This window comes from Scleropages formosus, chromosome 15, assembly GCF_900964775.1.
Source record: "Scleropages formosus chromosome 15, fSclFor1.1, whole genome shotgun sequence".
NCBI lineage: Eukaryota > Metazoa > Chordata > Actinopteri > Osteoglossiformes > Osteoglossidae > Scleropages > Scleropages formosus.
In genome coordinates, this window is record NC_041820.1 from 8,998,417 (window position 1) to 9,015,100 (window position 16,684).

Sequence of the window (16,684 nt, forward strand, 5' to 3'; positions counted from 1 at the left end):
TGCCAAGTCTTCTCAGTACCAACAGATACGTCACAGATTCCGGAACTGTAATATTTTTTGTATACGAATTATACGTGTAATTTTTTTTTTTTTTTTGCTTGTTGAATGCTCCTCGCCATTTTCACTTGAATGATTCATAGCTGACGTCGACTAGCCCAACTTTAAAGGCACGAATACTCGCGCTGCGCTCCTCGTCTCATTTTCATTATCTGCGTTATGTTTTCCCGCATCTCATTTTCATTTGCTCTTTGGTCTTTGTGGAAATATTGACCATCAAAATAAATGAGGCGTTTTGGTCTTGAGTTGTATTGCTCAAATGATGTTCATTTATCAAGTTTTTGCCGTACGGCTGAACCCGTTAGAGGCCAAACAAAGCATCTGTTTTGAAGGGGGGGGAAACTGTGAGTTTGCATATGGATTTGCACTCTTTGCAGGAGGCATGGAATCAGGTGTCATGCTGTCAGATGTGTGGTGCTACATGTCGCTGCTCGATAATTGGAACCTGGTGTCCCGTATGACGGTCCCTCGATATAGACACAACAGTGTGGTGTACGACGGCAAGATGTACACCCTGGGAGGACTCGGGGTGTCAGGAAACCTGGATCACGTCGAAAGGTAAATTGGGGTATACTTTTTCCTCCTGTTTGCATCTAGATGGTTACTGTTATGACAGCAGTCTTCGCCTGGGTAAATGGTTTGCAAGATTGGGGGGCGGCGGATGGCTTCAGTAAACTATTTCTATGTGTTTCAGCCCCAGGTTCATTATGTGTGGTATGTCATGTATCAGGCTTCATACCTAATATCAGTGTAAACTCTGTTGTGGTCCTCAGTGGAAGTCAATGGTTAAATGGATTAAGTTTACACCATAACCAAGAAAAAAGTCTGCAAAATGAATAAAAGGATACAATAAGAAGGTAACGCATACTTTTCAAAATGAGAGCGGGACCACCAGATACATTATTTTTTATTAATGTCGCCCACCCTTTTCTCCAAAGCAACTTACAACATGAGGTTTTGGACACTAAGCTGCTTGCTGTTTGTTTCCCATTGCTTATACAGCTGGGTAGTTTTCACTGTGTCAGCACATGCTAGGTACCTGGACGACGGGTACAAAGGTGGGAGGTAGGATTCGAACCCAGCTCCATCCGTTCCAAGGTGACGGATCTAACCGTCATGCCGCTGACTGCTGACGTGCCCTGTTCCGTGTCCGAAACAGGACAGCGATTGTGGCATCTGATGCAAATCCTTTATGACACCATACAGCGTTCACTTGTTTATGCACAGAAACGATGCCCTGAGGTTAAAAGCAGTCGTTAAGCTGATCGCACATCATGTCGCACACAAGAATGGCAACTGCGGCGTTCCATCGTGGCCGCTCTCGTGAGACTGGAGAGGCCGAGGCTCATTTTCGGAGGACCTTCATGCCGCTGTGACGCTTTGAGGGGCAGGCTTGGAGCAAACAGAGCGCATCTTGTGTTGGAATACTGCGCGGTTCATTTCCGTGTGACACCCCGCGTGACGGCTTGGACGCAGAAGCGCTCGACGGCATCTCTGAACGGCAAGGGGTCCCGGCTCGCAAATTGGACCGGATTCCCTCGCGGTTCGCTGGCAAATTGCGCGCACATCTGGAGCGAAGGCCCTCAGAAGTCGCCGCGCAGGCTTGAGCGGATCGGGAAACGTCACGGGTCCTTGCACGTGCCCTCGAGGCCTCCGTTCTAACACGCCTTCCTCCGACTCGTTCCGCTACCTCCGACATCTTGTTGCATCCTTCCTGCCCACCTGCCCCCTGCATCCAGAGACACGAGCTGAAGCGCCCTTGGCCCACCCTGGGTGGGTTTCCTCGCCGGGAGCCCGGCTTCCTGCTCCCGGGCCAAATTTGACAGATGGCACCTCTGGGATCTGGAGCGGAGCCATGCGATCTGCTGTGTGTACCTTGGACCGCGTTTGCCGCGGTTGGCACCTCCCGGCTGGTCAGACAGCCGTCGCTCCCCGGTTATCCCTCAGAGGTTTGTAACAGGGTCGAGAACAGCAGTTGCAGCTCGAGGAAACGTTCTGAGCCAAGCTTTTGTGTCAGGGCAGCGCCTGTGTTCATCAGGAATATACTCAAGGCAGCATAATTTTACACGAGATCCAGCTTGCGACCCACGACATGAACTGCTTTTTATTCCCTATTATTATTTTATTGCGTAACCTCTCGATTTAATTTGACTCTTGCTATTTTACCCGTCTGTACACACACACACACACACACACACACACACACACACACACACATTTTCTGAACCGCTTGTCCCATACGGGGTCACAGGGAACCGGAGCCTACCCGGCAACACAGGGCGCAAGGCCGGAGGGGGAGGGGACACACCCAGGACGGGACGCCAGTCCGTCGCAAGGCACCCCAAGCGTACTCGAACCCCAGACCCACCAGACAGCAGGACTGTGATCTAACCCACTGCACCACCGCGCCCCCCCCCATCTGTACACCTGCGTACTTATCTGCAGCTGTTTACAGATGCTCCTCGACTAACAATGGGGTTACGTTCCGATAAACCCATCGTAAGTGGAAAAATGGTAAGTCGAGAAAGAATACGGTAGCGCACCTACCGATCATCATAGCCCTGCCTAGCCTAGCCTACATTAAACGTGCTCAGAACACTTACCACAGCCTAGAGCTGGGCAAATTAAAGCAGGAGACACACATGGGCATTTAACAGACATGATCGGATGGGAAAACACAAAATAAAAAAACACTTTCAACACGGTATCGGTTGTTTACACTTGCTCGCGTGATCGCTACAGAGACCGCGAGCGTGGCTGAGCGGATGCTGTGGCTCACTGCCATCGTCCAGCATCGGGAGAGAGTATCGTACCGCGTATCGCAAGCACGGGAACAGATCGAAATTCAAAATTTAAAGTACGGATTCTACCGAGCTAGTATCGCTATTGCACCATTGCAACTTCGAAAAATTGTAAGTCGAACCATCGTATGTAGAGGAGCATCTGTAGATTTGTTGAGCGATGGCTCTGCGGTGGTCTGCTGTACCCTGCCTCACGTCCTCTGTTTCCAGGATAGGGTCCACACCACTGTGGCCCTTCATTGGACAAGGAGTTACTGAGAATGGATGGATGGGTATTTAGGTCGGTTCCCTTTTTCAGGGCTGCATGAAGTCACAAGTGCTCCACTTGATGACACTACCTGCTGCACTCTCCCCTAAGTTTTGTGCTTCCTCTCCATCAAAAAGGATTTATTCACTTGTGAAGAGACGCTGAATAACTACCACATTCTCAATGTCTGGGAGAGAAGGCCTTCAGGACCAGAAGTGGTCTGAAATGGAAGTGAGCTGTACATTGTGCATTCAGTATATTTTATATTTATGGACTGGAATATTTTTGAGTTAAGGAAAGGATTTCGTTCCTTAAAAAAGAGGTTGGAGGTTTTTTTCTTTTCTTCTCCTCGACGCATTTGAAAGGATGACCGAATTTGTGGATTCTGTTCAGAGCTCTGTATCTGTTGTTCTACATCAGATACGGGCTTACTGAGTAAGGCAAACATCTGACTTCATCCTTTTCAGGCTATCGGGCACCGCTGGTCTGGTGGCTGGGGAAAAGCAGCGCACATTTATTGATATCCATCTTTTGTTTGGTTGCGTGGCTGTATCAGAGGAATTCCGCAGTATTCAGAATGCACATAATTGACGCAGCTGAAGGAGATCTGAGGAAGGAAATGAGGGCTTAAACACAACAGAAGAAGATGAAGAGAGGTGGAGATGGAGATGGAGAGTGGCGATACCTTGAATATTTTTTCCAGCTCCATCCATCCATCCATCCATCCAGTTTCAATCGCCGCTTTGTCCTGAGCAGGGTTGCGGTGAACCAGAGCCCATCCCACATTAAGTGGGTGCAAGGCCAAGGGGTGGTGCACCCTGCACAGGGCTTTTTTCCTGTTGTTTTGCATTATTATTATGTACGTAAAAGATAGTGTTGAAATGTTTTCTGCAAATATGTAGACATTTAAGCAAAAAGTCATTTAAAATGCAGAAATAAAAATATTTTTCTCTGTGTTTAGGTCAGACTTTCTTAACTTTTTCTAGGCCATGCATCCCTTTGCAATCTGATGATCTGGCAAGGATCTCTAATTTTTTAGAAAAAAAAATGCACGTAAAGAAATTTGAGGAAAAAAAATACCACATTCTGTTTATTCCGCTGAAACATACCACACAGAATTATGTAATTGATGGTAATAGCAGAGTAATTTTTTTTTAGTTTTATTTTTAACCTGTGCAGCGCTATGCTCAAGGCAAGCCTGCAAGTCACTGACTCCCATAAGCCCATAAAAGGGTCCAGGGGCCGCAGATTAAGAACCCCTGGTTCAGCTGACGAAAACTGCCTTTGTACCGTTCATCTAAAACAACCCATTTGTTAAAAGCCTATTTGTTAACTGATAAACCAGAAGAATCAACCAAGGATGAGTAAGTAAGGAAGTAAATTAGGAAACGCGAAACGTATTTGTACTCGTATTCGCTCATTGATGAAGCGGTAGCTCAGAGGCATGAACGGACGCAATGCGCGTACGGTCACACTCTGGTTCTAGTCTTTGCAGTAGACACCGTGAAATTATTATTTCTGGTCCCGCTAGGATCCCTATACTGTGCTGAGAAAATGCTATTGAAATATATATCAGCACCTCAATTTTTCTTTATTGTCTTGGATGCCGCCGTGGCCCGCAGCTCGAGGCTGACGGTGACGGATGTTGCCGAGCGAGAGTCATTGTTTACGAAGCCGTGGTCCACTTCCTCGTTGAGGCTGTCAGCGCAGCCCGCGGTTCTGACCTCCTGTCCTGGCCCCTAATTCGAGGTCCCGCTATCCATCTTCCTTGCAGTTCCGCGCTCCGAACCAAAAAATTGTCCGCTTTCGGAATTAAACCCTCCGTAGGTTTGTTTCTTAAGGCCGTGCTCCGGTGTCTTTTGGCACGTCTGTAATCGCGACCAAAAAAAATGGGACACTGCACAGAGCACTGCTGCTACCCTTGGTGCGGCAGCCCGGGAGTATGAGGACCTTTCAAGGTGAGATTTCCTCATTACTGTGCACGTCTGCTATTGTTTGCTTGTTTATTTACGGGAGCCGTTCAAAACAACATATTACGGCTGAGAAATATTGCGGCTGTCGTGAGGCGTTGCTTAGATGCTGACATTTGTGATGCATCTGAAGGTTATTTGTAAATCTCGTTCTGACACGCTGTACTAGCGGCTCTGGTGCCGGAAACATTGTTGTAAGCATTTCCAATTTTTTTTTTTTTTTTTTTCTCTTTTTCATATCATAAAAAATGGAAAAATACTTGAAAATACCATTTTTAAAAACAGTACCAAAAAACGAACTATATTTTTATACTAATAATTGAACTGTTAATAGAACCCATTAAAAGCAGGACTCGATTGACACCACATTTTTGGAGCAAATATGTATCCTTTCCCATTATTTTGTTTTCACGCATTTGTTTTTAACTTTTTTGATTTCTTCTCTGTCACTCTGGTCACTGTCAGATGTGGGGAAATTGTACTCTGTCTTGGCCAGGTGTACACCAGCAAGGCCCATAATTCTGACTGCTTTTCTACTATACCTTCCACTGTGTAGTAGCCCGGTGAATTTAAATTCCTTTCAGTTTACCACAATGAATTAATCCTGCGCCATGCGTCCGTACCACATTGCTCACATCCAGTGCTTCATCGGATTAGGAACCTTAAAACTTGACTACCTGCTGCGCTTTTATCTCTCTGTTTTCAAATTCCCCTTTTCCTATGTCTCTGGATGTTTGAAATTAGCCTTCCTTGTTATTTATTTATTTATTTATTTATTGTATAAAGTTGTCCTGTTCCAGTCTAAGGAAACTTGCAAACAGAATGAGCAAAAGCAGGCTAGACATTCTAAGACTCCTCTAAATTTTCTATCTGTATTCCTTCTGCCATTTCCCTCCCTTTTGGGTGTTTCCTTTTGACTGTAGGTAGTTTTTCATGTTCAGTCTCACAGCACTGCAAACTGCTGAAGGGTAGTTTCTTAGAAGTACCCGTTCAAAGAAAGTTTTGTTATATTAATACAGCTGTCGTATGACCGGGTGCTATGGGCTGATTTTAATCTTCAACGCGACGGCTGGGCTGAACAGGACGCTCAGAGGTCCCGGAGCGTTGACCCTTTGTGTGGGATTTACGTGCTGATTAGAAAGTGGCGATACTGAACTCCATTATGGGCAAAATACGTGAATATATTCATGGCACATGAATAGCTTCGGCAACAAATATTGTAACTAGGAAGTATATTTTGAAGCATTCAGATGAAGAATAAAATCACTATTACAAAACAAAATTGATGAGTTATTAAGACACAAAATTTTTGAAGGCTGTCTTGCATGTAGATGGTTTGCGGATATTTTAGGGCCGAATTTTTCAGATTTCGCTGTGGTGGCCTTGAGCAAGGTGCTTGCCCTGCAATTGCTCCACTATCTTTTGCCCAGGCTCTGGTGTCCTGTCCAGGGTGCGTCCCACCACCCCTTCAGCCTTGCGCCCAATGTCTCCGGGATAGGCTCCGGCTCACCGTGACCCCACTTCGAACAAGCGGTTATAGAAATTGGTCGGTTCTTTGGTTGGTTGGTGTTTCTCATTAGTCTCAGTTGGTAGACAATGTTTTAGGAATGTTATCTGAAAGTCACAGGGTCAAATCCCACTTCCTGCTGCAGTACCCTTGATCAAGGTACTCACCCTGAACTAATGCAGTAAGAATACCTTGCTCTACAAATGGTACATCGTAGATAAAAGACTCTTGCCTTGGAAAGAAGGTGTCAGCTAAATAAAGAATAATAATAGTCTTTCCCAGGGTGGTATTGGTGCAAACTCAAAACCTGAGTATGATACAAAGACACGACTTACAACTTTTCTGTGAATTTGTCTTTCTGTGAGGGTAGATTTAGGGTCTTGACACCAAAGATGAAAAATAAATATCAAGGAATTGGACCGTGAAAATGAAATGAAACATTTCATTTATATTTTAGATGTGCGAGACAGAAGTTGGAAGCATTTTTGAGAACAGGTGTAACAAGCCAGACTTGGAAAATGTTATTCCGTGAAGGTCTCTTATGATTCTGATACGCTAATTCTTTCTAGTGACCAAGAACCCGTTTTGGTAAATTGGAAGGTCCACATACTGTAAATTGCTCAACATTATGTTATGCTCTGCAGGACTTACATTCGCATATAAGGGGCATTAAGGGGCAGCAGGTGGCGTAGTGGTTATAGTCATCCGTTTGCACATACCTGGATTTTTATTGCTGCTCCCACTGTAGTACCGTTGATGAAGGTACTTCATCCTGAATCGATGTCATATAAATTACCCAGTTGTGTAAAAGGGTAAATCGGTGTAATTAGCTAGTACACAGACCCAGTATTGAAAGTCGCTTTGGAGAAAGGCATCAACTAAATTACGAAGTGATATATAAAAAGCAGCGGAGAGAAACGGAAAATCGCGATGACTTTAGAACCGCGTCTGCTGCGGTTAATGGAAGCTTGACAATGCAAACTCATGGAAGTCGCAACAAAGGTCAGACGCTGCATTTCTTCATGCAGAACTGTGGAAACTTCTTGAACTCACTCCCAACTTCTCTAATTATCTTCAGTCAACATTTAATTTCATTGCTTTTTTTTTTTTTTTAGCAGTAGAACAAACACAAGCCGCTTGCTTTGTCCCAAAGTCTTAAACTGTTTCGTTTGCTGTTGTTTACAGGTAGACGGGACGGACTGTCGAGGTAAAAAGCAATTAACTCCTGCGTGTGAAAATACGCCTTATCTGTTTGTTTGATTATAATTTCATTTGTGTGCCGGGAAACAGAGATGAAGTTTCAATTAATACACAAAAAAAACGTGTGTATCTATCAACATGCTGGGGCATAGCGAACAATTAAAATTCGCAGCGGTTCGGAACGGCTCGTGTGAGGAGTCCTCCGCGGACACCGCTGCCAGTTTTTCCCCCGTGTAAAAACACTGATGAGACCGCAAAGTCGAGCGCCGAAGTATCGTGACGCGCTGCCCACCGCAATACCGTGTTAATGAAGCGCTGCTTATGTGGAGTCAGCATTAGTGTCAGAGTTTCCTTTGGCTCTGACCACACACCTTAGTGACTGGGTGACAGGGAGAAGCAGCCAGAGGCAAATTTGTTCTCGGCGCACAGTCCTCACAACTCTTCTTATTGAGATTTCTCTTTGAATATTTAGGTTCAGCGCGGGTGGAAGTGGGACCGAGCGATTTGGGTTAAGGGCTTTACTCAAAGTTCAGTCGCAGCGTCCCTACTGGGACTTGACCCAGCAACCTACAGATGAGCCCTTTCGCCCTAATCGCTGTATAATGCGCCGACTCCTATAATTAATATCGCAGTTGAATTTAACATGTAGTTTCATGTAACGATACCGTGTACGTGAGGCGTAACAAGTGAGGGACATTTGGAAAAGGCAACGCGGACACGTTCGGAGCACGTCGCATGTCAAACGGGGGTCCGTTAATGAGACAAAGTGCCTCCGTGCTCCTCCCACGCTCGCTCACAGCAGGGTTTTACAAGGTTAGCTGCGCGCCATCTGTGGATACAGGCCACACGGGGAGATTAGCACGGCTCGCTTCAGCCGCGTGCTCCGACTTTCCACCATTACCCGCGGGTGTTCACCGCGGGTGGACGCCGTCTACAGAACAGGAAATGTTCAGTCCCAGCATTTTTATTGTTATGTTTGAGATCATGTTGTCTCCAGTAAGTACTAACAGCACCGATACGAAAACTGCTTTCGGTGAATTAAGCCGATGGACTGAACTCCGTGAAAGGATCTCAACTGAAAACGACGACGGTCTTCTTTTTTCCGTGATTAAGATAAACTGGCTAAGCTTTTGCTATCCTTTAAGTGCGACAGACACCGCATATCTACTGTGCACAGTTAGTATAAAAGAAAATTTAAAAAAAAAAAAACGTTTACAATTTGTTTGTGCTGCAATATTGTGAATGCACACTGTGGCAAGGCGATGGAACTACAGCAGAACAGACGCTAACCTTAAAAAGTACGACAGATGGGCTCCTTGCACAGATTTGAGCGTGTGCCATCTTTGTTAGAGGCAAGGGTATTATCATAAGTAAATCGCACAATAGGATTTACTCTTTGACTTTCTCATCAAAGAGCAATTGCCAAAGTCGCTTTAAAATATCTCAGGCCTTCTGTGTCGTGTTACAGACAGATGAAAACTTTTGGATGTTAACATTTTTACGGCGTTGGGTGAACCTGACCATATAAATAATGATTTGTTTCATCTTAGTTCATAAGTGTTCATAGCAAGACTGTTAAACTGCTTGTGCCCATTAGTACTAAATGTATCGTTAAAACAGCGCAACGTCTGAAATACATTGTTTTCTCATTAAAGATGCATTTTTATTCAAAGTCTAATTTTACGTAACCTCGTAGATGAGGTTATTTACTTTTTTGACTGGCAGTGTTTATTTGACCACTGTTTTGTCCCACCCCTTGGCTCTTTGTGGATTTTTTTGGCTTTATGTAAAGAATTGAGGAAAATCCCTAGCGATGTTCCAGTGGAAGCGGTTTGACAAAATACGATTAACCGAGTAAGCAGTAATGTGTCATTATTTGACTGAACAGTCCAAAATGAACTGATTAACCAGTTATTTTTAACTGATAAACCAGTTCAATTTTTAAATTAAAGATTGAATCCTTTTTTTCAAATGCAGCTCTTACATGCAGTCATTCTGATGATACTTTTTTTCCCTGGTTTATCTCTGCTGAACAGGACTTGTTGCCACAAAATCAGGTTTCCAGTTCACCTATTAAAGGCACCCCGTAGCCCGCATTAGCGACTCGGCTCCATTGTCGTTCCCAGGCCAATTTACCTTCGCCCAACAGGCAGTCCAAGGAGCCACTCGCGGGGTCCCTGTAGCCCTTCTAAATCTGGATTTGGAATCTGGGTCACACAGCCCCTCAATCAAAGGCTCATCTGATATCATATTGCACAATCACTTCAGTTCCGACCTGCAGGCATCTCCTGTTGGATGAGATAAAGAAGATTCATCTTTGGTACAATTGTGTTAATCCTTCCCACAATCCACCCAGAGATTAGTTTCTCTTGTGCCACGAATCCTTTGACTATGATAAATGAAACACTCGGGCCCATATTGCTGTTTACGGGCACTTTAAGGAGAAATAGACCTTTTGAAATTTAAATGTCCCCATATGAATGGAGTATCATCATACGTGCCTTTTGTCTCCAGGTATGACACCATCACAAACCAGTGGGAGACCGTGTCGCCGCTGCCCAAGCCGGTGTACTCTGCGGCGGCGACGGTGTGCGGGGGGCGCATCTACGTGTTCGGAGGAGTGAACGAAGCGGGTCGCTCCGCAGGTGTCCTGCAGTCCTTCATACCTCAGACAAACACCTGGAGCTTCATAGAGTCGCCCATGATCGGTGAGGCCCTTCCCTTGGAACAGCATTGCAGTTCCAGATGATCCACGTACATGGATCTGATTTGCTTGTTGCCTCTCCTCTTTTCTTTCTTCATATCAGAACGCATTGCTAATATTTGTAGAGTTCTTCGCTCGAGGGGGTTTAGGGAGGGGCGCCACAACGAGGCCCCTCCTGGGACTTGAACCAACAGCCTTTTAGTCACAAGTCCAGTTCCATTAGCACTCTACTGCCTGCTGCACGGTTGAAGCTACAGCCGATCGCAGCGTCGGGAATTGTTGGATCACCGAAACGTCACACTTTATCAAAATAGACACCAGTCCGCCCCCCCTGCACCTTCCAGGGAAAAACAAAACATCATAGAGTCTTTTGTAAATTTTTTTTGGAATATTGTCATTAATCCAGATTAATGTTGCCAGCAATTCAAGATGCTTTGCAATATTGTAATTATGCAATTAAATTAATATAACTGCTTATGTGTTCACATGTACTTGTCAAAGCACAGTGTGTTTTGTACGTTGTTTGCATTTTATTTCATTTTTAGTTTTGATATACATGTTGTTTAGCTGTTTAGTTGTTTCCCTGCAGCGTCCCTTCTATTCATTTATATAATCACCAGAGCAAGTGAACTGAGTTTGTGGATTGTAAATACATCCTTTCACTGAGTTTAATTTCCTTTTAGTTATCCAGTAACAAAAAGGAAAAGCAGGTGAAAACACACACAGACACTGAGCTTAAATGATTAACCAAAAAGCTCAACTTTAGCAAGTTTAAAAAAAAAAAAAAAAAAAAAAAAAAAAAACTTATGTGGATTACATTTAAATCTGTTCGTTTAACTGATGGTTTTCTCCAAAGCAGCTTATAGCGGTAAACCACCTACAGTTATTAACCTGTTTATTCCGCTGGGTAATTTTAGTGAAGCAATTTAGGGCACTACAGCTGGAGGTGGGATTTAAACCTGTAACCTTTGTGTCCCAAGGTAGCCTCTCTAACCTCTATGCCAGCAGCCACATTTTACACTTCATATTTCTTTTAAACTTTTCTCGTAATGAAAATTCAGCGTTGAAAAATCTTTAATGCAAGAGGGCGAGAAGAGAGACGATGCCTGACGGGCCTGCGGAGGGGGGGACCCGATGGAGTTTATGTGGATGTGGGGGGATGGGCAGCGGGGGAGCGAGAGGAAAGTGCGAAACCATAAATCTTTTGACATTGGTGCCCGGTGTAATCTGTCCTTTCCTCTGGTTGAGTTACCTCGCCGTCACTCTTTACCACTCACCTTACTATAAAGTGTATGGTAGTAATTGCATCTTGGAGGGCACCAAACCATACTTGAGAGGGTCACATTTTATTATGTCTTCGTATAAAAGCCGGGGTTGTTTACTTTTGGGGAGTCTCAGCAGCTTGCAGCACGCCCTTTATCACCTACGCACGCTGCATCCTCATGCGAGACGCATATTATTTTCGGCGAGAGCGGTTCTTTCCAACAGACACATTGTCATTACAGGCCTAGGGGCACGGCGCAATATCACAAGAAGCTGGTGTTATTGGGAAGTACAAAAACAATTTGATGTGCAAATTACATGGCTGTGTGATAGTGCATGTGATGAAACCGATTTCATGGCATGACCCGTGAATAATGTGTTTTACAATTTCACAGCCGCCCCGCGGTAAACAAACGATCAGTTTAATCGTGTTGCTCATTACTATTGATGCTGAAGCCTTAGCCCTGGCATAGCGGACACTTTTAGCATTTTGCTTCTATTTTTTTTTTTTCTTCCCAAAATTTAGGACCTGGTCATTTTAATTAAAGTGGTATTTGGGGGTTTTTAGGAACAAGAGAGAAAGTTTAAAAAAGTGGAAGAAAGGTGTAAAAAATGTTTGACATCCATTATCACCAACCACTTGCCCAGTGCGGGGTCCTGGTGGCCTGGAGCCTATCTGAAAATCTTAAGGCATGAGACATGTACACCCTTGACAGGATGCCAGTCGCACACACTCACACACAAGCACACGTGCAAAAAACACACTGAGCCGGATGTAAACGTGCATGCAAACCAGCACAGGGTCTGTGATGCACCAGCACTACCCCCTGGGCCCACTGTGACTTCTGACGGCTGACATAATTCTCAAAATAAATTCCTTATGACAGTACAGGTGGCGCACTTGGGAGCACGGTGGTGCAGCGGGTTCGGCCGGGTCCTGCTCTCTGGTGGGTCTGGGGTTCGAGTCCTGCTTGGGGTGCCTTGCGATGGACCGGCATCCTGTCCTGGGTGTGTCCCCTCCCCCCAGCTCTACACCCTGTGTTGCTGGATTAGGCTCCAGTTTGCTGCGACCCCACTTGGGATGAGCGGTGTCAGACAGTGTGTGTGTGTGTGTGTGTGTGTGTGTGTGTGTGTGTGTGTGTGTGTGTGTGGGGGGGGGGGGTACAGATGGGCATCTCTAAAGTGCCAAGCAGCTGAAGTGGACTTGAAAGCCACACCCACATGGTCCAGGCAGTTGGTCAGTGGTCCATGATGGGTGGGGGTCGGCACGCGGTGGGCAGGAGGTGCGGGCTTGGTGGGGGTCTCACGAAGGGGAATGATTTCAAGAAGGGCGCAGAGTATCAAAGATCAGGAGGGAGGGGTTCGAAAAAGTGGGGTAATGGAGATTAAAGGAGATACACGAAATTAGACCAAGCCTAAAGGATCTGCCAACTGCTCCCAGCAAAGATTCAAACAGCTCGTTACTTTTGCAAATTATTTTGCTAATTTGAGGATTTGAAAGAGCGAAACGGAGACATAGACGTGGCTCTTAATTGCGTCTTTTTTTAAATTTTCGTTTTGATGTGAGACAAAAAAAATAGCACAAACTGCAAATGCACCCCTTTTTGGTGCATTATAAAAAAATAAATAACCTCCAGAAGTTTGTGTGATTTTTTTCTGATTTAGAAAAGATGGGTGATTAGTATGTGTTTGTTATAATTAATATAAAAAAATGGAAACAACAATTCATGTACTGCAGTTTTTTGCGGAACGGAAGCAACAAACTGCTCTATGTAGCTTTCTTATTTTTTTTATTTTAGTTTTAAAAATAACTAGTTGTTTTTTATTTGCTTAATTACATACACTTGACTTTATACCCTATTCCTCGCCTTTCTTAGCACACAGTCTTTACACATTTAATGAAGCTTGTTGGCGAAAATAGGACGTTACTTTGTATAGTAAAGTACTTTATGCAGCGGGGTATTCTTACTGTATCCGTTCACAGTTAGTGCCTTGATCAAGGCTACTGCAACATTAGTGGGATTCGGGGACCTCCAGGGTGTAACACAACAACCCTGAACACATTAGAGTTTGAGTCTCGTCCGAAAAACGTTGGAAAACAGAGTCATTGTCCCTAGATCTGTTTAGTTTTTTGGCAGGGCTGCGAAGGGTGATGATAAAAAGAAAAATATTATATTTAAAAAAGGCACCGGCAGCTGCCTTACAAAAGACAGAATGTGATAAATAGATGTGTTTATGCACGTCTTAAAGGAATGGGCTTCTGGTTGCGGCTTTGCCTCGGGCTCATTCTGCTGCCCGCGTCCCCGGTGAGGTCGGGCTCTCTGAAACGGGCCCGTTAATTGAGGCTCACAGCGTCTTTATTACTGGCGTTGCTCTACGTCCGTTTACGCACTCCGTACCCCGCACCGGCTTTGTTTATCGCCGTTTTTCTCGAACGCCGGCTCCGCGTTTATTGGAGAGTCACTTCATCAGCATTAATCTTCGAAATCTCTGAATAAGCTTTTATTAAACGGTGCGCGTTTGAATAATTAAGCAACGGAGCAAGTGGTAAGAAAGCAGGCCTGTAAGACAAAAATGAGGGTGTGGATCACCGTGTAACGGGAACTGGAAGCGCGGCGCAATGTCGGTGGGGGAGAGCGGCAGGTAGAGGAGACGGAAAAGGTCACGCGTACAGTAGGCGCATTTGCGATTGGGGCGAAAATGAACCGTATGAAGGAACGTCTTTCTTTTCGAATTTCCCTGCCTTGTACATGTGAGAAAAGCTCGGAAAAAATGCAACAACATGCACTATTTATGATTACTGTAGGGAAACAGCACAATGATTTTCTCAAGTGTGTATAAATTATTGACTCTCTCTCTCTCTCTCTCTCTCTCTCTCTCTCTCTCTCTCTCTCGCACACACCCCATCCAAGCCCCATGTGGGAACGTAGGAGTGGAACTTGGGTGGTTAATGTCCTTCCTCTGAACTGCTGTCACTCCCTGTGGGCTGTATGAATGTCTCCATGACCGATGGTGACTCGTCTCCGTTTTTGTGTGCGTGCGAGTCTGTGTGTGTGTGTCTTTGTTGCCCATAGCTTCAGGTGAAGCGCTTGTCAGGCAGGAATAACTGTATATGAGAAATAATTGCGCAGGCTCTCCGTAGAAATTATTCATCGAGTGTGAGATGCAAAGTTGCAAAGAGGACTGAAGTTACTTCCTCGACGTGTGTCACAGAATTGACAAATGTGCAAATACACCACCGAAGTCATTATTAAAACATAATTTGCAGAATCATTACTAGCGTCACAGTTGTGTACAGCATGTTGTGTTATAAAATGTTTTGGGAATAACTGAAAGGGGAGACAGACACTTACTTAATGAGCCAAAGTTCCATACTGGTTTCTTTGTGGGTCTGCTTAATTACTCATATAAGAGGAAAATTATCATATTCAAATTGGTAATAGTATGTGATTTATCATTTTAAGATGCCCATGTGGATATTTCCAGAAATATTGATTTATTTAGTTTCCATTACTTCAGCTCTTAACCTTCTTATATGCAAATGAATTAAAACTGATCAAGTACTTTGTGCACAAAGAAAAAAATCTGTTTCAAAAACAACAAACTACACGACTGTTCGCTTGCAAAATACACTGCGGTTTTGAAGGTCATGAATCACGGTTATGAAGACTATGAATATTTGGACTTAAAATATATCATCAGTCAATTTAATCATATCTGAATTCTGTAAATATAAAGGGAGATTATCAAAAACATGTATTTCAGTCACCAGGATAGCAATTTTTTATCGGTACTGATCAGTAGTTAATGATTTTGTTGTTTGTATGTGACTGCTTTATGACATATATATATATATATGACCGCTTATTATATCATATCAACGAATGTTTTTTAATGCAGTTAAATAGTTATGAAAAGTGTTAGTATGACAGGTTCTCTTGATAGATCCTAAAGGTGTTGAAACCCTAAGATATAGTGCATCAAAATGCATTTTCAATAACTTCGGTACATTCAAGACATTCCTGTTCGTGTCTTTCGTAACTCAACAAATCAGTCAGTTTTGTTATATCGGCGTACTAATGTTATACTTTGTCCAATGCTCTCCGTCGAATCCGAATTTGTAAATGTGAATTTTCAATTATTATTTTTTGTTCGCTGCGTTTCAAGGTTAAGATTAAAGATCAAAATTGATCAAACTGTTCAAAATGCCTCATTGTTCTGATGCAAAAGTGCGTATCTCTGCACCTTCACGGAAAACTGACGTAAAAATATAAAGAGCGTGTTTTTAATTGTGCTTTAAACAGATAACAAGTATGCTCCGGCAGTGAGCCTCAACGGGTTCATCTTCATCCTGGGCGGAGCCTATGCAAGGGCCACGACCATCTACGACCCGGAGAAGGGCAACATCAAAGCGGGGCCCAACATGAACCACTGTCGCCAGTTCTGCAGGTAAAGGAGACGTTTTAACAGCGGTCGGCCTGCCCTCGAGAGAAGGTGCCGGTGATGGGTCGGCACGCGGTTTGTGATGCGGTGCCAGCCTGTCTACGCAAAGCTAACAATGGAGACAATCGCCCGTGTGTGTGAGACTTTCTTTTTTTTTTATTTTTTGCTCCCCCACCCCGTGCCAGCATACCTCGTTCGGCATCCCTCTTCGTCTTTTAATTCCATCACGACTCCTTCACGGTGCTGCAGGTCTCAGCGCGGTATCTAACCTGGCAGTCGCGCAGTTTGGCTCAACAGTGGTCCCAGGTCATAAAATATGACTCACCGGAGCGGAATACCGCAGGTGCTGCAAAGGAAATTGCCATTCTTCTTCTTTATGTCCGCTCTGACATCCGTTTGATTAAGTTATTCTCCGAGTCCTCAAAATATCATCAACATTTTCGGTAGGATAACTTTTTTTGACATTGCGACTTTTTTTGTTTTCTTTTTTTG

The 16,684-nt window shown here is 44.3% G+C and overlaps 1 protein-coding gene across 4 annotated transcripts in view; it reads left to right on the forward strand.

Annotated features, from left to right (window-relative positions):
* Positions 1–16,684, forward strand: part of LOC108918055 (kelch-like protein 29) — a 125,283-nt gene that overhangs the window by 103,668 nt on the left and 4,931 nt on the right. For all 4 annotated transcript variants that reach the window (XM_018725004.2, XM_029258234.1, XM_029258235.1 and 1 more), the window contains exons 10-12: positions 435–615; positions 10,297–10,490; positions 16,054–16,198. In XM_018725004.2, the coding sequence (XP_018580520.2) occupies positions 435–615; positions 10,297–10,490; positions 16,054–16,198 (520 nt within the window). The remainder of the gene's footprint in view (positions 1–434; positions 616–10,296; positions 10,491–16,053; positions 16,199–16,684) is intronic.